Below are 24,005 nucleotides of genomic sequence, written 5' to 3'. Positions count from 1 at the left end.
TCTGTTTCTTTTCATTGCAACTAAAGGGCACAAGTATTTTAGATTAACAATGCCCACGTGCACAAAGTGAGATTCTATAAGACATAGATTAAGCACACAGTGTTCACTAGTCCTTCTTGGCATCAGCTGCTAAAAGCTCTTATGGAAGTAAATGGGAAACCAACTCGGTATTAATGCTTACGGTTAAACTAGATCTTCAATCAGTGTATTCTTTGCAGACAGAAAGCCTGGACAAGTAGAACATTTACGTATTTCGATTTCATTCGATTAACTGTAATGATGTCTGTTTATCTTCTACCACATGCACACATGTACAGTACATTACGCACATATGCACTGTGTTAATGCCAAACTACAGTTACAGAATATTAAATGGAGAATTAAAAAGAAATAGATGGCTCTGTTTGTTGTTTGAAATACGAATTCTGTATTGCTGTACACTGAATAATGAAATCTAACACTCACAACTGCCTCCACAGCTGGCGATGTATCACCCACAACTAGCAATGCAGGACACCTGTAAAGAAAAGCAGGAAATTTAAGATCACAATTATTATGCAAGCTATTAAAAAAAATATGGTTTGACTTGTGCACAATTGTATATTATGGCCTGCTGTCAAAAAATCTCATTATATAAAATTCATACTTACTTCAGAGTGTTGACGGTTTCCTCATTAAGCCCCACGATTGGCCTTTCAATTTCCAGATCTCGACGGCTATAAGGATGGAAAGAAATGTCAGTATTGGCGCACTCTTTACACCCGTGTCTGGTCAGTTGGGATGTGAGGGGAAGCTTAAGCTCCCACAATGACCAGACATGCGAGTTACAACGGTCCTTAAAGATCTGTTCAGTACCTGTTGTAAGAGTTACAGAACAGTGCCAGGTTGTCCTGGTTCATGTCCTGAGCGATGTGCAGACGATATGTCTGAATGATCTCCTGGTTTTCTGTCAGCTCATCCTGTTATTGAACAAACATCCTGAAATTATTTTTGCTCTCTAGTCCACCCAGTTCTTCTTGGTCAAGTCTCACTACGTACAAAACTTCACAATTATGCACAAGAATAAGCGAAAATGTTCTCTATGTTGTGAAGGCTAGGCGGTGTGTAGTGAGACTTACTGTGCTGAAATGATGGCTCATCACTATGTCTACCAGGTTGCTGGTCCATCCCGACAACTAAAACAGGCACATGCAGACAGAGAGAAACACGCAACTAAATGCTTTATACCACGTTCTACCACCGCTTCTTGTGACGGAATGTACACGTTGTTCAAATCATTTGTTTGCAAAAAAGGTGTTTGACTGGCAATCACCAACAGAATTTGGATGTACAAACCTGCTACTAAATCTTCTTAAAAGGTTTAGTGCACTTCCTAATGTACCAATTTAATTATGTTTAATTAAATACCTGTTTTACATAAAAATTGGTTCTATGACAAACAAACTAACAAAGGCGTTCTGTAGACAGCAGACAGGCATGACAACCATTTTATATACTACATGCTTACCTTTGAAGCAGCCCAGTCCATCCATCCTTTTGCACAGGGGTCCACATTAATAAGAACCAAACCCTCTACCAGAGTTGGGTGATTTAGCTAAAGGACAAGAAAAAGAAGGAATCAGAAAATCAAACTTTGGTCTGATTTGACACTTTATCCCTATCGTGGTTTAGGAATGTAAAAAACAGATGTGGAAAAATATATGAAGGCAAATTAAATACTGATAAGCCTCTGGATTCATATGATACGTTCTCAACAAAGGGTCAAGGTATTGGGAAGAAAGTGGTGTACTGTAAAGAGTTTTTTCGTGAGATGACACTGACATCCAGGTAACACATTTCATCTTAAACCACCCACTCATATGAATTCAGCATATCCTCAGATGCTCACACATTCACCTAATTCTCATCCGTGCAACTGAGCTGCTCACACATTTGGTTTTAAACATGAATTTAAGCTCAGTGGCAATCAGACACATGACCTACATCAAAGAGAGATCGGTCGCTCAGGATGCAAGTGGTTCTGTTATGAAACTCATAATGGATGCATGCTACAGCCCATGGAAAAAGACAGTGTGTGAGAAAGAAAGCTTCACTTTGCTCTGCTTTATATGTCAACACCTCCATGTGTAAATATGGCAGAACTATAATTAACTTCCAACATTAACTCTCTTTCACCCAATGCACATTCAGATCTCACACACTCACACACACTCACACACACTCACACACACTCACACACACTCACACACACTCACACACACACACACACACACACACACACACACACACACACACACACACACACACACACACACACACACACACACACACACACACACACACCTAAAAAACATTAGGAAAAGAATGTCACATTAATACAAAGTCTAATAATAAGCCCTATTGTTAACAGTCTGGAGTTGATATCAAAACGCTGGTAAAAGGAGCCTACTGAAGGCTGTGCACAGAGCTCTGAGCTGTTAATCTGAACAAATCCTCTTTAATTTCATACAGATTCATTATGTTCTGCTGGAAGGATGAGACTTCGGAAGGTAAAGTGACTCGATGATACTCGAGTTGTGTGTAGCCATGTAAGAAGGTGAAAAGTGTCAGCATGACCATGTTTGAGTATATCTCTCCATCAGTTCCTATATTTAATTTGTTCCTTAAAACCAATTTTCGTCTTACTCTTATCTATAATCTGCCCCATTTTAGATTTTCTGCTTTTAGTTAGATCTGATTTATTTGTTTTTTCTATCTGTTCACATTTTTCTTTTTTCATATTAACTGTGTTACTATTTTGATGCATTTTATATTTCCTGTCACCATTTCCTGGTGTGCTGTGCTACAAAAGTGCTGCAGACTTGAGTAACTGATGCTAGTGATAGGATTGAGTGCTTTTTGCTGACCCTTAAAAATCAAACTGTTATAATTATGAGCTGTATATATTTTACCTTCATCTGAAGACCCAACCAAGCTCCAGGCGATCTACTTTGTGAAGCTTAACTCATTTGTTTGGTACCGATAATAAAACGCATGCACGATATATGAATATTCAGGTGCCATATGTTAACATAAAACTGCAATGCATATTATATTATTTTCCTATTTATTATTTATACATTGCAAACACTTTCACAATCTCTATGCACTACAGTGAAACTTCGATACTTGCGATCTTGATGCTCGTGACCTCGATAGTTGGTGACTTTTCATTTGGAACCGGACTAAAGAGTAGCTCGTGAAAATAATCTGATAGTTTGCGAGAAGCCGCGAGTGGCTCGAAAGTAGGGGTGGGAGAAAAAATTTATTCACCAAACTATCACGATTCTTTTTCAAACGATTTTGAGATCGATTTGTTTACCTCAGAATCGAGATATATATAATTATTTTACTTTTCCAGAGAGGTGGTGGAGACCAGAGAGACGTTACTGCTTTTATTCCAACAGAGGGACAAACGTATTTTGTTGTTGTCTGTATTAGATGATGTCGTATCCGTTTTAAGCTGGCGCGAGAAAGCAAAGCCATGGCAGAGGCAGGGGAGCAAACCTCTTTGAGAATTGTTTCTGCACCTTCACATTTTAAATCACAAATGTGGAAACACTTCGGATTTTACACACTGCCAGGAAGAGCTGCGCTGGACATGACTAAAAACGGTATGCAAACTCTGCCATACAGTGATAGCATATTGTGGCAATACAACCAAAAAACCTGCAGCATCTCAACAAACTCTGGATGTGACATTGAGTAAAAAACCATGCACTTCAGAACAGGCAAAAGCATCACAGAGTCGATTACTCTTTTTATCTGCAAAGACATTCGACCTTATAGCGTTGTGGAAAATGCAGGTTTTTGAAATATGATCTATACAAAAAATGCAAAAGTACAGAATTGCTAATTGTCTGCCACTGTCTGAATGCCCATTGGGTTGGTGAAAAGAACATCAACATGAGTATCCTCTACTTGCAAAGATAGCTAAGCAATACCTATGTGTACCAGGGACTCTGCAGAATGGGTTTTCTCTACCGCTGGGGACATTGTGACTGCACAGAGAAGCAGCCACACCACAGAGCATGTTGACCAGCTCTTGTTTTGGCAGAAGAATCTTAACATTCCCAAGCATTAGTTAAGTTTAAAGCAAATTTTAGTTGCAGCCTAGGGTTTAAAATTTAAATAAATGTAGTTTCATTTTAAATAAATTGTTCAGGAGCTTTTTTATTTATTGTTATTTGTTGGAACAGTTTATTGGCACTTTTATTTTATTTCAGAGAGTATCGTTTTTAGTTATTTTGTTGCACATTTGAATAATATTATATTCAAGTTTTTGGTACTTGAAAGTTTTATGGTTAAAGGTTCTTTATGCACTATGTATGTGTATGCTCCTGAAATAAAAATTCAGAAAGATGTGATGCATTGTTTTTGTTAATATAACTCATACAGTCTCTTTAAGGGTATGATCAAGTATTTGCCATTGTCTAATCTTTATTAAGCAAACAAAAATCACAATTTAAACAATGAATCGCAATAGCTACAGAATCGCAATATGTATTGAATCGGCACAAAAGTATCGGGATAGTATTGAATCGCCAGATTAGAGAATCGTCCCAGCCCTACTCGAAAGTTTAATTAATTACATAAAAATGTTTGAAAAACTATTTTATTATTGTATTATTCATTTTGTAACGTCTGGCACAGGTCATTTAGATTTCATGTCCCAGGCATTCCTTTTAACCCTTGACATCTGCATTTTAATCAAAGGATGAGCACCACGGCTTACACCCACCCTGGAAGACTCGAAGCAGGACAAACCCTAACCTCTCCAGCTGACTTCAAAGCCGCATTTAACTGATAACACAAGCCACACATTGACACACAAGTCTCTATACCTTACACACACACACCCACACCCACACACAGACACACACCACCCCGAAAGCCAGATAACCCCCTGGCCTCTCTGGTTGACTTCACAGGGACCCTCAAACCATAAAAAAATTAACTTTTAAAACTCGGCCGCAGTACGCCTGTTTGTGACACACACACACAAACACACACACACACACACAGAATATAACAGTGTACTAACATAAGTTATACCTTAAATACTGGTATGTTAATAGTATGTTAATGTTAACTGGTATGTTAAAGTACCTCGGTTTCAATGCTGTCATTGCTTTTCATGTTTAATATCAAAATGATCACAAAATTATCTGTTCCTTATTTTGCAAACAATAGTGCATTTTATCTGATCATGAAATGCACCATACTGTCTTAATACACTTTGGATAAAACCTTAAGTTCTCCAAAGCAAGTATAACCCAGAAACCATGCCCACAAACGCATGAACAAAGAAAGTTTCTCCTTCCAAAATTTCAGGCCATAGCATTGGCCATTCCCCCAAAGAGGGGTGGGGTTCGGGACCTCTAAAATATCTTGAACCCAACTAATCAATAGTCAAGTCAGGCTAAGCTAAGCTTGCTCGCTCGCTCGAGGGAAAGGCTCAGACCCGAAGGCCTGAAGGGTCAGATGTTCGGAACAGCTTAGAAACGACTCTCTTCCCCCTTTGAGATCTTCCGGCAAGCTTTACTTTCAAGAACAACAACTGCTTTGATCTTCAGGAGAACCTGGAAGAACATCTGACTCCCTCCTAACCGACTCTTCAAAGATTTCTTTGTCTACCACATCCAGACTCTTGTGCAACAAGCCAATGCAAGTAACCGTTTTATCAACCAATTTAAATAAGTGTTTAAGTTCGAGCCCCTTAATTTTAAGATGAATTTGAATTCTTTGATGATTCTTGTTTAGGTTGTGGTTAATTTTGAAGATTAAGCTTGCCATCCTTTTCTTGCTTTCTTTCTTCCCTTCTTTCCCTACTCTTACTCCTTTTCCTATTTTTTACTTTTTTGTTTATTTTTATTTTCATTTTTATTTTCTTTATTTATTTTTGTATGTTTGTGTAATTAGTTCTATGTTGTGTTCTGTCTCGTTCATTAAACGCCGTATTTTTCATAAGTGTCTGAGTGTCGCTCACATTTCAAAGTTCCTACAATATTCGATCTGAACTACATGCTCTATTAATTGTACGGTATAAAGTAACGGGGGGGTCGCGTCTTTCTTGGCCGGGGAGATACCTCTTTTATAGAATCAATAAAAGATTATACTGTCTGTTTGGTGAAAGCTTCTGTCACTGAGACTTTTGGTTTGTGTGGGTGAGCACCCCGTTATTCTGATGAACATAGTTGATGCTCATTATCAAGTAACAGAGCTCACTTACTGCCAGTCTGGTGAGAATGTAGGCTCCAGCACCAACACCAATGCCAATCACGCTATTGATCCTACAGAAGGTTTAATATAGAGAACAAACAAGGAAGAAAGAAATGTTAAAAGATAAATGAAAACTAATCATCATTCATTTCCTGCTGTTTTCATGTGCTTCTGCACTATGGACAGTTCAGGAGACTCACTTTAAGTGGGACAGTACTGAGGGCAACATCTCGGCCAGCTGATCCATTGTAGGGTATTGATACCTGAGAGAGAGAGAGAGAGAGAGAGAGAGAGAGAGAGAGAGAGAGAGAGAGAGAGAGAGAGAGAGAGAGAGAGAGAGAGCGAGAGAGAGAGCGAGAGAGAGAGCGAGAGAGAGAGCGAGAGCGAGAGAGACAGAGACAGAGAGAGAGTGTGAGAAAGAAAGTGAGATATTCATATGACTCATAGATGAATCACACTTATATAAGCTGGAAAATACAAAATAAATGACCATGCACAAGTATTTCTTCATATGGTACAGATAAAACAAACAAACAAAATAACAAAACAAAACGGGAACAAAAACAAAAAAAGCACTCCGTCATGAAATAATAAAATTGACCAAGGTGCATCATCGAACAAAGCCGTTGTGCTCTGATTTTTTTTAATTCGAATTGTAATGTTTCTGTTCAAACACGCAGTAATGCAGGACAATATTGTGTCCACATTTATTTACATTTCCATTGATGAAATAGCATGTTTAACACAGGTCAGCTGTGGTATACAGTGTTTCACTCACAGAAAATGTGTACCTCTCTGCTTTGCTTCAACTATCCATATAACAGTCCAAAATTATACACGAGCAAATTACTAGTTACAATGTATGCTATTAGCATTTATATCACCCAGCTGTTGAACTTTTAAATATGATTGGTTGTAGGGTAGAGTCACTCCACTATAATGAGATACTTAAATGCACCACAGTGTGCTAGTGTTTGTGAAAATTTGTGTTCCATGTAGCCCTTAGACACCATGTCTGAAAGGTGGGTTTTTGCATACTTGCAGTGTAATTAATACGGACGCTCTGAAATAAAGATTCAAAGCATATGCTCTGCCTCAAGTCCACTTCTTACAAGAACCTTGTTGCGAATAAGCATCATTGAAATCTCCAATGACATGCTGCCAACAATTATTCACAAGTGTGATATTTACTCATGCGTGTGATTTGACTTTAAATAGCGGGTGGCTTTAATGTTTGCATTTATCTGTTGAAGAAAGCATAAGGAAATCACTACGATGCAGACTAATGCAATTTCATCTGTACCGATAGTGTGTGTTTACAGCATAAACTGAATTCCTCAGCAACAAAGCAGCATAATACAATGCTATAAAATCATCTTAGTGCAGATTCCAGACCTGGTGTTTTTCAATAATACAATTATGTCATTGCGTTGCATGTGAATGTGCTGATATGTTATTTGGCAGCTGAAGTGCATAAATGCAATTGCCAAATTTCTTCACATTAGTTGCGATTTATGTTGCAGCTAAACCTAGAGAACAAAAAAAAAAACGTGATTATGAAAATATTTGGCAACCACAAGCAGTTGAATTGCAACATGATAGAATTTGAAAAACTGTTCTTCATCCCCCCCTAAATACAATTATAATGTTACTGAAATGATGGTTCTGTATTGCACACTTGCACAGAAAATTAAAGGTAACAAGACACTAGTGTGAAAACATGGTTAGAAAAGCAGTGTGGGGCAACAAGTAAGCTTTGCCCCGTCATCAGTAGACTGCATGCCTGCATCCTAACAGATCCACAGCCATAGTGTTCAATGGACAAGAACAAAGGGAAAACACCTGCTGGATGCAAAGTGGCAGTGGCATACTCTCTCCCCTGTCGATCAGAAGGACACTATCCAATTAATGGTGCATGCAAAAGAAGGGTAAACAGTGCTTTAAATTTGTTAAGCTGCCCTAAGACACAGCATGAGCAACAATTCGATACGGTGCTGGGACTGACATCATGCATCTCTGAGGTAGCTCTTGTATGACAGGGAGAGCTGGCAAGTGATCAAATAGTGGAGAAAATGCACAACAGACACAATAAATAAGATAAGCATATTCCTATATATATATCATATTCATATATATTGCGGTATCAGTATCATATAGCCATTTATCTCTAAATGTACACACAGTGCATGGAAAGGATAAACAGTTCTTCTTACCCAGTAGGGAAAGGTGCTGCATTCTCCTGCTGGCCTGGAGCATCCACATGGGCAACGGCAAAATGCTGCGTGATCTCCTGCATGTCCTCAAAGTTAAAGAGAGTGTTGAAGCATGACTTATCTGCAATTCAAGAGAGAAAGAACAAGCAAGGATGACATTGTCCTGTATATATATATATATATATATATATATATATATATATATATATATATATATATATATATATATATATATATATATATAAAAAATTATGAATATGATCCCAAACTCTGAACATGCTGAACACTTAACAGTCCCGAGTGTGCTTTTAACTAATATTTAATCATTACATTAAACATAATCATAATCAAACAAATATTAGATACATGAAAAATGGCTAGATGTGGCCATGCTTGTTTTTTCAATACTTGACCATCGTTCATCATTATCCAGTTAATATTTTTATCTATTATAAGTTCAACTTGGGCCTAATGTATTATTCTGTCTATGGAAAGTTCATGAATACAAAGCTTTAAATATGTCTTTTAATATTGCACAAAAAATTTTGAGCAAATATGTACTGAAGAAACTGGAGAATTTCATTTCATTTCATGTAGTGGAATTCTTAGTTTACTGAAGGGGAATTTTGTTATGAATAACACATTCTTGAAAAAGTTTGTTACGAATTAAGACACACACATTCTAGAAAAAGTTTAAAGCAAGAACCTCAGATTTTAGACTTTGTGCATGTGCTGGGTGAAAAACCTACGGTTAAGGCCAATGTCATGGAATGTAAGGATGATGGGCCGGTTGCCTTTTGGTGTTCCTCTCAAGGTGACATGGAGAACACCGTGGAGGGTCTCGATGTCATGCTCCTGTATCCAAAGAGAAGAAAAGACTAAAGTCAGGAAGAGGAAAGCTACACTATATAACTTGACCTGTGAGAGGTTATATATGAGCCAGGCAGGATGAATGAGCACATTATGTAACTCTACACTGAAAAAACAAACGTCAGCAATCCAACAACAACAATTTATACCTAAGACATGTCAAAAAAGAACTGATGCTACCACCACAGGAAGCAGCCTCACGCTGACACGCTTGCACAAAAACAAACACAGAGTTTGGCAAGATAAACCTCAATGACGTTAGATTGTAACATCATTACCTGTTTATGCATCAGCAAGACCAAAGCCACCGACACATTATTCACGTCCTTAGTACTCTGGAAGATTCCGTCCCGTTATGCTGTTTGTGTGCATTTGTGTAAAATACGTTGCTTGGGGTTGTGTGGGTTTTTTGGTTTACATCCATAGTCAGTCTGAACAATAGCAAGGTGCCTTAGCTGGAACAAAATCATCCACATCTCTTGCAAGTGCTTACCACACATGCAATATACACTCCTCAACCACTTTATTTTTTATGCATTAACAACCATAAAAAGTCACTGAGATCATGTATTTCCCGATTTGCATGTCTTTTGAGGAGAAAAAAAAAATGTAACAGTGGTGTTCATATACATACACACACACATACAGTGAGGAAAATAAGTATTTGAACACCCTGCTATTTTGCAAGTTCTCCCACTTAGAAATCATGGAGGGGTCTGAAATTGTCAATCGTAGGTGCATGTCCACTGTGAGAGACATAATCTAAAAAAAAAAATCCAGAAATCACAATGTATGATTTTTAAACAATTTATTTGTATGATACAGCTGCAAATAAGTATTTGAACACCTGAGAAAGTCAATGTTAATATTTGGTACAGTAGCATTTGTTTGAGGTCAAACGTTTCCTGTAGATTTTCACCAGGTTTGCACACACTGCAGGAGGGATTTTGGCCCACTCCTCCACACAGATCTTCTCTAGATCAGTCAGGTTTCTGGCCTGTCGCTGAGAAACACGGAGTTTGAGCTCCCCCCAAAGATTCTCTATTGGGTTTAGGTCTGGAGACTGGCTAGGCCACGCCAGAACCTTGATATGCTTCTTACAGAGCCACTCCTTGGTTATCCTGGCTGTGTGCTTCGGGTCATTGTCACGTTGGAAGACCCAGCCTTGACCCATCTTCAATTCTCTAACTGAGGGAAGGAGGTTGTTCCCCAAAATCTCGCAATACATGACCCATTGTATTATGTACAGATTATGTCTCTCACAGTGGACATGCACCTACGATGACAATTTCAGACCCCTCCATGATTTCTAAGTGGGTGAACTTGCAAAATAGCAGGGTGTTCAAATACTTATTTTCCTCACTGTATATATATATATATATATATATATATATATATATATATATATATATATATATATATATATATATAATCTCTGTGTTAACGATTGTTTCTCTTTTAAAGCAAAGATGCGTTCCACAAAAAAAAAAAGGCCCACAGATTTGTGTGATGAATGCAAAATATTACTAAAATAACCACTTAAAATAAAGCTTGATATTCATGTGTGTATAATACGTTGGCTATTTATAAGAATAATAATCGTGAGTTATGGATTAAACCTATCCAGTTCAGTTAATCATGTGTTGTGATTTCCACTGATATACAACAATCAGGTAGGATGAGATTGTAAAGGTTATTGGTTTGGGGTCATCTTGGTTACATATACAGTTTAAGTTGGTGTTGACAATGCTGTATCGTTGTTCTAGCGATCCTCAGAGATGCAATTGACTCATGACCTCGACATCACGCTCAACAGACACCACATAGACCCCAGATCCCACCTTATGAACCATGGATCTAAATATTAAAAGTAGTCATGCTCCAGTAATATACGCAACAAAATGTTTAGAATAAAGTTAGATTTAAAAGTAATCTGCATGCAAATCCATTTTCTTTAGCTAAATCCAGTGCTCCAAGAAGTTCAAATAATGAAGACTACAGCAGGGGGCAGATCTTTCTCTTATAAAGCCCCACAGTTATGGAACAGCCTTCCAACCAGTGTTCGGGACTCAGACACAGTCTCAGTGTTCAAGTCGAAGTTAAAAACTTATTTATTTAGTCAAGCCTTTTATCAGTAGATTTCTCTTACGTGTTTGGTGAACTGGTATATTTGTATGCTGTCGTCCCCTCACATTCACACGTTCACTCGGGTTTGTTGACGGTGGTGTGGTGGGTCGTCTCTTATCCAAGAGATCCCTCATGTCTGTGTTACCTTCTGGTTCTCCCTTTTAGTTATGCTGCCATAGCGAGTCTTGCCGGAGTCCAAACTGCACAGTGACATTAACTTTCATACACCAATAGGGACACTTAATAATCCATATCCTTCTCTTCCCGTCACCCTCTCTCTCTCTCTCTCTCTCTCTCTCTCTCGAGTTAACATGCTCCTGAGGCTCCAGTGACCACTGTTCCTGCCCCTCTCCCCTCCGTGGATCTTCACACTTCTGCGCAGCTTGGGACGGTCTCTCATCAACACCTTGGGTGGTTCCATGTAATTCCGGAGAAGAACGGGTGCTTTGAGGATGGATTGGACTGTAGATAATGTCAACAGTCCGCTACACTGACTCAGGAATACAGTTTGCTTCTGATCATCATCACTGCACCCCGCAGCATTGTATATCTGCTTTAAATGGACATTTGGTGCAACCCAGATGAGGATGAGTTCCCTCTTGAGTCTGGTTCCTCTCAAGGTTTCTTCCTTATGCCATCTCGGGAAGTTTTTCCTTGCCACAGTTGCTCATCAGGGACAAACATACTTACAAAGAACATATTTACACTTAATCACCACATTATCTGTGTAAAGCTGCTTTGAGACAATGTTCATTGTTAAAAGCGCTATACAAATAAAAATGAATTGAATTGAATTGAATATGTATCAAAATAAATCATTTTGACAATTTCGGTTCTGACAATAATCTAAACAGATAGATGGTTACATTTGATTAGCTTTTAATCGAGGGCACATCACTGCTACACAAAAGGCAGGGAGGAGGGATTGAGTCTTAGAATTAGCTACTAAAAAGTGAAAAAAAATCCTGCAGCAGCAGTGAAAACTTTCATCTCACACCTGCAGATGCTGCACACAGTGAAAAAGCAGTTGTAAAAATAGATGAGGCAGTTGGAGCGATTCATTGCTCATTGCGTCTTTTGAGGTGCCATTACTTTAACTGTCTGCCTTTTTGAAACAGGTGTTTAAGCAGCGACGAAACAGAGTGAAAAATTTAGGAGCTTGTAAAAGGTCACTTGGGTCACAGATTATTGCAACACAGCTCCTGGACTGGGGTGTGGAAGAGTCTAACATCATCAGCATTACTTCCAGATCTATTTCCTGCATAAGGAAGATGATTATATGTTGGGCGGGGATTAATGATAAATCCATTAGTTATCCTACATTGTATGTGAATGCTCTAGTGTGGGGCCAAGTCCTGTGCATCAAAGGAAGTTTCCACATGAATTAGTCTGCAACTAGGGTCAATTCTGGAAAAGGGGCTCACCAATGCACATTTGGATTCACACCAAGGAATTATGTCCTAACCTTGGATCAAATAAACAATCTGTTTATACCACCTCTGAACATGCAAACACAAATCTATACATAAGTATATGTATAGTATATATAAGTATATATATAAGTATATACAACATGCTAGTAAAGTTCTGTTCATATATTTTAAGGGAAAACCAAGGAGTGGAAATTGACGACAACTTAGCCATCATTTCTTAAAGTTCTAAAGTTCTTGATTAACAGAAAGTACTGTACATCATTGCAAATGTTATGCTCTGTGGCTTTCTGTCCTTGCATTGCAAATCAAATAAGAGTGGAAATAGTGCAGAAATGTTATGCTCTCTCATTTGTATTTGAATCTCCTTGTCCACCAGCCTGTACCAATACACATTACAATTCAGTAGTTTTATGCTGTCAATTCTAAAAACAAGACAGAGAGAGAGAGAGAGAGAAGTCGTTTCGCCGCTGTTTCGGGAAAAGGATGCTTTTTTGCCCTTTACTAAACCATCAACCATCTCCATTAGCAAATATGAATGGATCTGATCAATGAAAGTGCACTGTGGGTAAATGTCAAAGCCCTTTAAATGTCAAAGAGTGTACTGCTGCCAAAGACTGTGAGCATCAAATCCATTAAAACAAGCCAACACCACTTCTGAAAGCGGCTTGCTTCCAAGTGCATAAAGTGTCCTATAAATGTATAATGTAATGTGTAATGAGCATAATGCAAACGACTGAGGTGCTGTCCTGAGAGAAACTGATTCAGTTACAAAGACATTAGCAATCAAATGCAACAGTGTATGAAAGGTGTAAGAAGAACGTGAACTTAGGCAGAACTGGGGAATGACTTTCAAGGTCATCAGAGGAACACTGATTCGGTAACACAGTATCACAAGTTACTGGAATGCGAGCTGAGTCACTCAGCAGGGTTGAAATGTGCTTTGCTTACAGCTGGATAACAATATTTTATGCTCTTACTTTAAACAATTTCTAATGTTTGAATGCATCCTTAAACATTGTGCTTTATAAGCTTCATGTGACTTGCCTAGCTCAGCCCAACCCTGAACACCACCCTGCATCTTAATTTCCTCTCTCTCGCTTTTCTCTCCGAAATCAAAGGCCTTCCCCTCTGGGACACTGCAGGATGCCTGGCGCGCACACACAGAGACAGACACACACACACACACACACACACACACACACACACACACACACACACACACACACACACACACACACACACACACACACACACACACACACACACACACACAGGAATGCACAAACCCAGACACACCTTGAAACTGCACAGTCATTGCAGAACCCATCAGTTACCACTAACAAACAAAGAACACACACACACGCTGCAAATAAACAATCATGTCTTATAACGGGTCAAAAAAATTACTTCCTCTCACATAGAAATCACACATACAGTTACCGGAACACACACACACACACACACGCACCACCCTGTTTGAGTTACATTTATAGGTTAGGTCAAGTGGGTACCCGAAAAGCAACAGGCTGTTTAGAGGTAAACATACACCATGCTGCGCCCACCCCAACACACAAACAAAACACACCCTCTCACTCACCACGTTGGTCATTGTACAGCCGATCTGGCCAAGATCCAGCATGTCCGTCATTTTTCATTCACAGGAGAAAAAAAAAGGAGCAAACGCTTTGTCCTTGTTTTTCCTGGTCACGAGGGCGGTGGCGGCTCAGGAGGGGGAGGTGGAGGATAAAAAGCGCAAAAAGAAATAGGGCGAAAAAAACTCCTTACGAGGTTCCTTACGAATGACGGGTAGCGAGAACGAGAGAATAGTGAAAATGTGTTTACAGATTGGAGCTGGTCCTAGCAAAGCAGACTGAAAAAGAAGAAACGCGAATCTGACAGAGCGAGAATGAAAGAGAGCGAGAGAGAGAGAGTGAGAGAGCGAGAGGGTGAGGTGGGGATACGGAGGGCATTCAGGCTGCTCTAATTGGATTTAGAGGGTCAGGTGAAATCAGGAGGAGTGAGAAGAGAGCGGGGAGTACGTGCTTGTTTATGAGGGAGCGTGTGAGAGAGAGAGAGAGAGAGAGAGAGAGAGAGAGAGGGGAAAAAAAGGAGGGAGGAAAGAGAGATAAGTGAGGATAATCTAGCCATCAAGTCCGACAGCAAATTTCTGATTTATTTATATTTTAATATAAATAAATTCAAGAATGGGTGTGGCTCGCTGATTAAAATTACTACACAGAATGGTTTCCATAGAGATGAAGATTTACATGTACTTCCAATGCAACCACAGTTTGTGTAAGCATTTTATTTTATATTATATTACATTAGGTTTGTGATTACACTACTAATATGAGCTATGGAAATGCTTGAGCTATGGAAGACTCAAGCCTGATTAAGCAGGCACTTGATTTTTGTAAAGTAGAGCAGCAGCCAATGCAGCCTGTAATGGCAGGATTATCTGAGGATTTAAGCATAAGGTGACAAAATGGCTCTTTCTAACCAGCTCCTTAAACAAACACACACACACACACACACACACACACACACACACACACACACACACACACACACACACACACACACACACACACACACACACACACACACACACACTCACTCACTCACTCTTCAAATCTGATCAAAATAAAGCACCCTAGAGGCCCTCCCCAAATGGAGCATCATACAAATTCAACAGAACAACAGAAAAAAGGAATATCGTCATGATCTTCAGCAATCTCTTTTTCCTGATCAGGGTCAGGATGGATCCCAAGCACATCAGTGTAAGACTGTGTGCACGGCGAGTGAATTCAGCCCGTCTACTGGGACAAGCAGATGCCGTGTCTGCGTTAGTCATTTTAGCGTTTAAAGTGTAGGAGGCCTCATGACTTCCATCTGGCTGTCTTTGTAAAATCCTTGTTAGTGAAACGAGTTCTCGAACCAGATTCAACTAGCAGATGAACTCATCAGATTGTGGTAATGACTCAAACAAGGTCAAGTACACAGCAAAGTCAAATGTCTGAAATAGATTTTTCCTCAAACTGCCTCCATCCTATTTGTCATACAGTGGTGTTCAGGCTCTAGAGACATAATTGCTGGCTTTCTTTGTTGAGAATTTATCTGTGTGTCTGTTCATATATCTGTCAAATTCGCTGTTGGAATTGATCCGAACGAGCTCGTGGTCACGGCAAGATCAAATAATGGAAAATAATAATGTTTTTTTTTTCAATCACTACCTTACTGTTTTAAGACCATTGAAACGATTTCTCAAATATACATCAGCAACAGAGAGGACTAGACTTTACGGTGGAGGCATACTGATAGGATCGAGTTGTGCTTGTTTAATTTTTCTCTGTGGTACAAGAATCAAAAAAAAATTCGCTCCTTTTTCAATACTGGCAAGAGCAGAACTTGCTGAAAGTACTAGACTAAATGGATAAAAGTATATAAGTAAAACACCTGACCTTTCCAGCCATATGTGGTTCTTCCCCACACCACAAAGTTAAATAGTGAAGCATTACATTTTCCCTTTACTCGAACTAAGAGACCAAAACCTGTTCCAGCATGACAACACCCCTGTGCACAAGAACAGCTCCATGAAGATACGCTCAAAGTGGGTTGAAGTAGATCATGCTATGAAGCTGTGACCTAAACCCTATTGAACACCTAATTTAGAGCACTGAATGCACCCCAGGCCTCCTCACTCTACATTAGTATTTGATTTTACTGATGCCCTTGTGACTGATCAAACCTCCACGAGCACACTCCAACATCTAGTGGAACAGCTTCCTAAAGAGTGGATGTTATTATAACAGTAAATGGGGATTTAATGTGGAATGGGATGACTATATATTATTACTTTTCCCATATAGTGTAAGTTTAAAATGAGCAGCCCACCCTGATGGTGTATGCCGAGGCACAATCTGGCCTACTGTAGAACGATTTCTACCAAGCGGATTAATTAGAGTGAACTGATTATATAACTTCTCAGCTTACTACACACTTGCCAAAGGCTTGGAAAATTTCTTTAGGGACACAAACACAATGAAAACAACATTTCAAACTTTGTTAGGTGATGATCACCAGCTCACTACATGTTATTATACTGACCTGATATTTATGATAGATAAGGAATTTATGATTTGTCCACCCTCAATTAAAGCGATTTCTTTTTATTCTACCACTGTTTTTAGTACAATGCTATAGCTGCCATGGAGATTTGGCTGTTAAGAATGATTTTACCCCACAGCTCTCTCACTATGCAAAACTAATTTTATTAAAAAAGTGTTTATGAAAGAAATGTTACCTTATCAGAACAAACGGCCAGTAGATCAGTGTCAAAAAGACTGTGTCTAACCAGGTTCATTTACACACCCAAGAGAATTGCCATTGTCTATTAACTACCTACAAAAATGCACGGTTAAAAAAAAAAAAACAGTTACAGTTTGGCTCAGTGTATTTGATGTTTATCCACTTCATCACCCTAACAACCAAAATCTAACTAAAGAGGAGGCTAAAATTTTAAATATCCTATACTTTGTTTTTATTTAGATAGAATTTAGATAACAAGCATTTGCTTTGCAACATCAAAACACACTCACTGTGGATTAGCGAGGGCAAGTGAAGGATCTTGTTTTGCAAAAACACATTAATTTAGGATTAAAAGTGTTTGCTACCATTAATGCCTGTAGAAACGTCTTGCCCCATATCACACAGTGGTTAGACTCAGAGTTTGAGCATTGAGAGGTAGGAGGCAGACAAGAAACTGGCAGCACCATTACTTGTGCGAAGAGATTTTGTGGGAGTATGTTATGGAGAACATTAAAGGCAGCTTCTTAGACATGCCTCAAATACTTGGCCACTGAACAAGTATGCTGGTCAAGCATTAAAGTAGGTCTTGATTCTGAGTGTAGTCCATAAAAAACAAGAACTTCTCTTCCCAAGCACGGCAGTCTGAGGTTTGCATCAACCAAATAGTGGTATGGTGGCACTGGGTGTAGAAGCTTTCTGCATGCTGGGTAACGATTATGGGGACTGGTTCAATCTGCCATGTAAATGTTAAATCTATTGTGTTTGTATGCCTCTATAAGTATGCATAAGTTTCTTAATCTTCTCTTTCTTTCAGCTTCTCCCATTAGTGGTCACCACAGTGAATCATCCGTCTCCATACCCCCCCTGTCCTCTACATCTGCCTTTTTTAAACCAACTACCTACATGTCTTCCCTCTTCACACCCATAAACCTCCTCTCTGGCCTTCTTCTTTTTTTCCTTCCTGGTGGCTCCATCCTCAGCATTTTCCTACCGATATACCGCATGTCCCTCCTCTGCACATGTCCAAACCATCTCAATCCCCAAAACATCCTACATGTGCTGTCCCTCTAATAAACTCATTTCTAATCCTGTCCATACTCGTCACTCCCAACGAGAACCTCACCATCTTCAGCTTTGCTACCTCCAGCTCCACCTCCTGTCTTTTACTCAATGCCACTGTCTCTAAACCATACAACATAGCAGATCTCACCAGTCCTGGAAACTTTTCTTTTCACTCTTGCAGACACTCTTCTATCACAAATCACTCCTGCCACTCTTCTCCACCCACTCCACCCTGCCTGCACAGTTTTTTTTAATCCTTGATGCAGTCCAACCTCCACAATAAACCAGTCTGTCGTTCCTACTGCACACTTCACTGCTGTCACACTGTCCTCATACATGTCCTGCCCCACCCTCACATACTTCATCAGCTGCTCAAAATACTCCCTCCATCTTCTCAACACATTCTCCTCACTAGTCAACACATACAGTTAGAGCAATTAAGGATGGAGATGGAAATAAGTTTCTTAATGAATAGACATTTCAATTGAATACTCATCCCTAATAAGGACTGACGCATGTATTACTCGTATTTAGGATATCCTACAATGTATATCCTCACTGATATGGCAAAAACACTGTAATTTGGGAATATTGTGGCCAAAAAGTGGTGCACTTGATCTGGAACAATGTTTCATTCAGGGCCCAAGATTTTCCCAACAGGGCATTACACTGCCTTGGCTTGACTTCATAGTGCATCCTGGTGCCATGTCTTACTCAAGTATGCAATGCACACAAAAAATAAACTGTGATTCAACAATCCACAGCATCTTCCTCTTGGACCAGATTTGATACTCATTTGACCATTATTATAAATTTCTGTGGTGGACATGGGGATTAACTTTCGGAACAATTGACTGAACATTTAAGCCAATTTGGTGCTATAGCAGCTCTTCTATACTAGAAGAGTACAGATAAGCTAGCTCTCACCCCACACACACATCAATAATTCTTTGTCACCCATGACAATGTCACTGATTCACCAGTTGTTGTTCATATCTAACCATTGTATATAGAAAACACCCCAAAAGACCTGCCATTTTGGAGATAACCTGAACCAGCTATCTAATCACCAAGATCTGGCCCTGGTGAAAGTCACTCAGATCCTCAAGCTTTACCATTTTTTCTGCTTTCAACACATCAACTTTGCAAACCGACTGCTCAATTGCTGCCCAATAACATCCCACCCCTTAACAAGTGCCTCTGCAATAAAATAGTAATCGGTGATATTCACTTCAGGTTTTGGTTTTGATGTTATTGTTGAGGAGTTTCTTTCCTAATGGCTGAGCTTAACTGAAGTCAGACAAACCAAGCATTCAAAATACAACCAGTTGAACATCTCAGCTATCTAAAGAATCAAGCTATAATTTCCAAATGCAAATTAGCATAATTCATTTTATTTATCTTTCTAATAAGGCACAAAAATATTTCTGTTAGGCAATATTCCGAACCACTTATTCAGTTACTCTACCAGGAGTAATTTACCTAGTGTGTGTGACTTATTATCTTTCCTGCATACCGTCATATCTTAATGATAGATGCTTATGTTTGTACCAAGAACAGTAGGACCTTTAACAATGTTTTTGTTCGTCATGTACTGATATGTAATGCAATGGTCTCATACTCATCATGAAGGTCTATATATGTTTTTCAACTTTGGATATCTTTCATACACCTCCTGGTGTCTGTGTGACTGAGCTTCCCATGCCTGTATTGGGGAGACTGAACTAGACTGATTGGGATGAGATTTTTAGAGTCCAAGCTAGCTTAGAGACAAAGCTAACAATTGCCCTTCTCTTTAAGATGGCCACTTATCATTGTACAAGTCAAGAATAAATGCAAGTGTTGAATATAAACCAGGTATTTAAAAAAGAACGCATTTCTGTGATGTTCAGCACACTGAGAGCTAACAGAACCGCAACGTTTAAAACTGTTTTACCAATATATTGTGTAAGAATAGTTAAAGATAGCATGTGACCCAGTTGAAAGAGGGGGGTCCTGATCTGCAGATGGATAAAGCATGACATTTCACCTTAATGCTTAGACTAAATCAGTTTCCCAGGATGCACCTGGGATGGATAAGAGTGGGCAAAAGTACAAAGGGTTTCCCTGTGCATAAGTTTAGTGAGGAGGCACTCCCCTGTTAAGTACGCCTCTGCTATGGAACATACCCTACCTGTGAGCTTTACAGTGTGTGTGCACGCGGAGCCACATCAAGGAGCAGGTGTATCCTGTTTAACATGCAGTTGAGAATGCTCCAAATCTGTTACCAAAGCTAAATAAAGTGCAAACCACGATACACTTCGTTCTCTCTGACACAGAATGTCAGATATAATGCTTTCATTTAATTGTACGTTTTACCAACAGAGGGCAGCAAACAATGTCCTTTACTTGCAAAGAGCAGATTTTGAAAGGGATATTTCATTTGTAACATTCATGACATTTAGGGGGAAAAAAGTATTACATTTGTGTGTGTCGTTACCTTATCCTCAAACTCTAATATTGAATATTTGAACCATTTCATCGGATGAGAATACTGCACACGGTCTATATACCTACATATGCATTCCTCCATCTGCATCCATTTTAGCTTGTGCCAGAAGCTTCGTGTTTATAAATATCTTTGACGACTCAGCCAGTCCTGTGAGTCATGTCAGCTGGAGCTTTAACCTGACTGTTTATGCAAATAACAAGACAATGCAATTTCACCACTCCCAAGAGCAAGACTTTTTTTTTTTTTACAGAGGAGAGCAATTTTCATTTATTATTTAATTAAATGTATACATTTTTCCATTTGGCAGAAGCTTATTTCCAAAGTGACTTACATGTAAACCTGAAAACAATATAGGATTACAGCTGTGCAGTTAACACAGGCACCTGGTCATAAACCACTATTCATTTCTCACCACACCACCTCCAGCAAGGTCATTCAAACCTCACTACATCCAAACCGCTCCACGGACAATGCCATCTCCATGACCCTTCATCTAGCCCTCACCCATCTAGACAACAAGGACTATAAATGCTGTTCATAGACTTCAGCTCAGCATTCAACACAATCATCCCTCAGCACCTGGTTGAGAAGTTTAGCCTACAAAGCCTGAACACCTCCCTCTGTAACCCCCATCCTGACCACGTTCTACAGAGGGACCATTGAGAGCATCTTGATCAGCTGCATCACTGCCTGGTTTGGGAACTGCACCGTCTCAAATCGCAAGACCCTACTGAGGATAGTGAGGACAGCTGAGAAGATCATCAGAGTCTCTCTCCCCTCTATCATGGACATTTACACCACACGCTGCATTCGCAAAGCCAACAGCATTGTGGACGACCCCACACACCCCTCACACACACTCTTTACCCTCCTGCCATCATGGAAGCGGTTCTGAAGCATTCAGGCCGTCACATCCAGACTATGCAACAGTTTCTACCCTTAAGCCGTTATGTGGCGAGGACTCTTACTAGTCTTTAGCCCTGCGTTTTCTGTGATTGTTGTTGTATGTAGCACCAGGGTTCAGGAGGAACGTTGTTTCATTTTACAGTGTAATGAGTCAGCTATATATGGTTGAAATGACAATAAAAGCTTCTTGACTCTTGACTTGACAAAACAAAGGTCATTCAAACCTCACTACACCTCCTCCAGCAAGGTCATTCAAACCTCACTACACCACATAAAGCAAAGGTCATTCAAACCACACTACACCACCTCCAGCAAGGTCATTCAAACCTCACATCATCACCTCCAGCAAGGTCATTCAAACCTCACATCATCACCTCCAGCAAGGTCATTCAAACCACACTACATCACCTCCAGCAAGGTCATTCAAACCACACTACATCACCTCCAGCAAGGTCATTCAAACCACACTACATCACCTCCAGCAAGGTCATTCAAACCACACTACATCACCTCCAGCAAGGTCATTCAAACCACACTACACCACATAAAGCAAAGGTCATTTAAACCTCACTACACCACCTCCAGCAAGCTCAATCAAACCTATGGCAACTATAGCAACTGCAGCTAGGTCAATCGTACCTCACTATCCGACAATGTAATTCAAACCTTATTATACCACGTCTAGCAAAGGTCTTGCAAGGTCATTCAAACTTTACTATATTACATCTATCAATGTCATTCAAACCTCGCTATACAGAAAAAAGAAAAAAAAAAATTCAACCTCTACCAAGCATCTTGTCAAAAATATCAGGATGCTTCCAGCTGTGTGCCTCAGATAATTCCCTCTTGTCAGTTTTAGGTGTATTCATGCTGCCCCCTGCTGGAGGAGACAGACAAGTCACAGAGCAAAAGATATATTGACTCTTCAAAGTTGGCCTCACACCTGGTAGTCTTATGTCTTTTGTATCATCTTCAGTGACTACCCAGTGATTATATTGTGATCAGAGCAGTGTTAGCAAATTAAAACCAAGCATAAAACATGACCGAATATATTATCCAAAATTCAAAGGGTAACATTTAGCTGCTGTATTCAATTCTTAAATAAATTGAGTGTTGGGGTCTGTCTAAAATAACTTACCTGCACTGTCATTTCAGTGAGTGGCATTTTGTGAAAGATTTGCTCATCTTTTCATACAAGTGAAACTATAACCTAATTAAAATAAGTAAAAGAGGGTAAACATAATATTAAAAAAATCTCTATATGCACACTGGACTGGACTGCAGTGCACAGTGCTACAAACTCCAACACTGTCAAATAGCAAATCATTAGCATTAAAACATTCCACTTATGTATAGACTGACCAGTTTTTGGACTGGCTGACTCTAGACATTTTAAATAACTTCAGATGAACACTGGAGGGAGCACTGGGCTGTGTGTATATGTATGCGTGCGTGCACACACACACACGCACGCACGCACGCACGCACGCACGCACGCACACACGCACACACACAAAAAACCCTTTCCACTAGGGATGTAATGCTACACAGAATTCACGGTTCAGTACGTACCTCGGTTTTTAGGTTACGGTTCGGTGCAACTTCAGTACAGTTAGGGAGAAGAAATGCAAAATATAATATTGCTTGTCGTTTTTTTATTAATGCAGTTTATTACTAACATTTGTGAACATCAATAGTTTAGATTATTATTTTTTTTTTTTAAATGCCTGCTTGGTATCTTAATTTATTTATTCATTCATATATATATATTTATTTATTCATATATATATATATATATAAACACTTTTCTATTTCATTTTATTTTATAATATAATACATTTTATATATATATGTGTGTGTGTGTGTGTGTGTGTGTGTGTGTGTGTGTGTGTACATTTGTATGTGTGTGTGTGTGTTTTACAATTAATATTGAATTTTCAATAGATATGTTCTACTTACCCGTTTTACTTATTTATTTAAAAATGTCTTAATTCCCCATATCCTTCATTCATTCAAACCCTCGATATTATCAGGATTATCAGTTTTACAAAACACTACAAATCGTATTTTGATGCACTAAAAAACATATTCCGTTTTTTCTTTTATGCCAGGGGTAATACGTAATACTTAATACGTTCCTGAGGGGGGAACTTGTTTTACATTTAAAGGATTGCATTCGGTACACGTGCACCGAGCCGAAAGCCCTGTACTGAAAAATGTCCTTACGAATAGGCCAGACCATTACAGGTGTGTGCTCCTGGAGGCTATATTTAAACACTGCACCTTCAGCAGACACTTGATTTAACCTTCAACCAGAATGAGCAGTATGCAGTT

General features: G+C 39.2%; 1 protein-coding gene across 8 annotated transcripts in view; it reads right to left on the bottom strand.

Moving 5' to 3' along the window:
* LOC310741854 (protein NDRG3-like) overlaps nt 1-24,005 on the bottom strand; it is a 57,168-nt gene that overhangs the window by 9,518 nt on the left and 23,645 nt on the right. For 4 of the 8 annotated variants that reach the window (XM_083570229.1, XM_083570225.1, XM_083570226.1 and 1 more), the window contains exons 4-12: nt 9,224-9,329; nt 8,475-8,595; nt 6,462-6,524; nt 6,272-6,332; nt 1,508-1,594; nt 1,119-1,175; nt 856-959; nt 651-716; nt 466-517 (exon numbers count right to left, since the gene is read on the bottom strand). In XM_083570229.1, coding sequence (XP_083426355.1) covers nt 466-517; nt 651-716; nt 856-959; nt 1,119-1,175; nt 1,508-1,594; nt 6,272-6,332; nt 6,462-6,524; nt 8,475-8,595; nt 9,224-9,329 — 717 coding nt within the window. Of the gene's footprint in view, nt 1-465; nt 518-650; nt 717-855; nt 960-1,118; nt 1,176-1,507; nt 1,595-6,271; nt 6,333-6,461; nt 6,525-8,474; nt 8,596-9,223; nt 9,330-14,501; nt 15,106-24,005 lie in introns of those variants that run through there. The other 4 variants (XM_083570228.1, XM_083570231.1, XM_083570232.1 and 1 more) reach the window with 3 other exon arrangements.

This window comes from Silurus aristotelis (genome assembly GCF_946808225.1).
Source record: "Silurus aristotelis genome assembly, chromosome: 19".
Taxonomy (NCBI): domain Eukaryota; kingdom Metazoa; phylum Chordata; class Actinopteri; order Siluriformes; family Siluridae; genus Silurus; species Silurus aristotelis.
The sequence above is the reverse complement of the archived record's forward strand: the minus strand, read 5'-3'. Positions and strand labels throughout refer to the sequence as shown.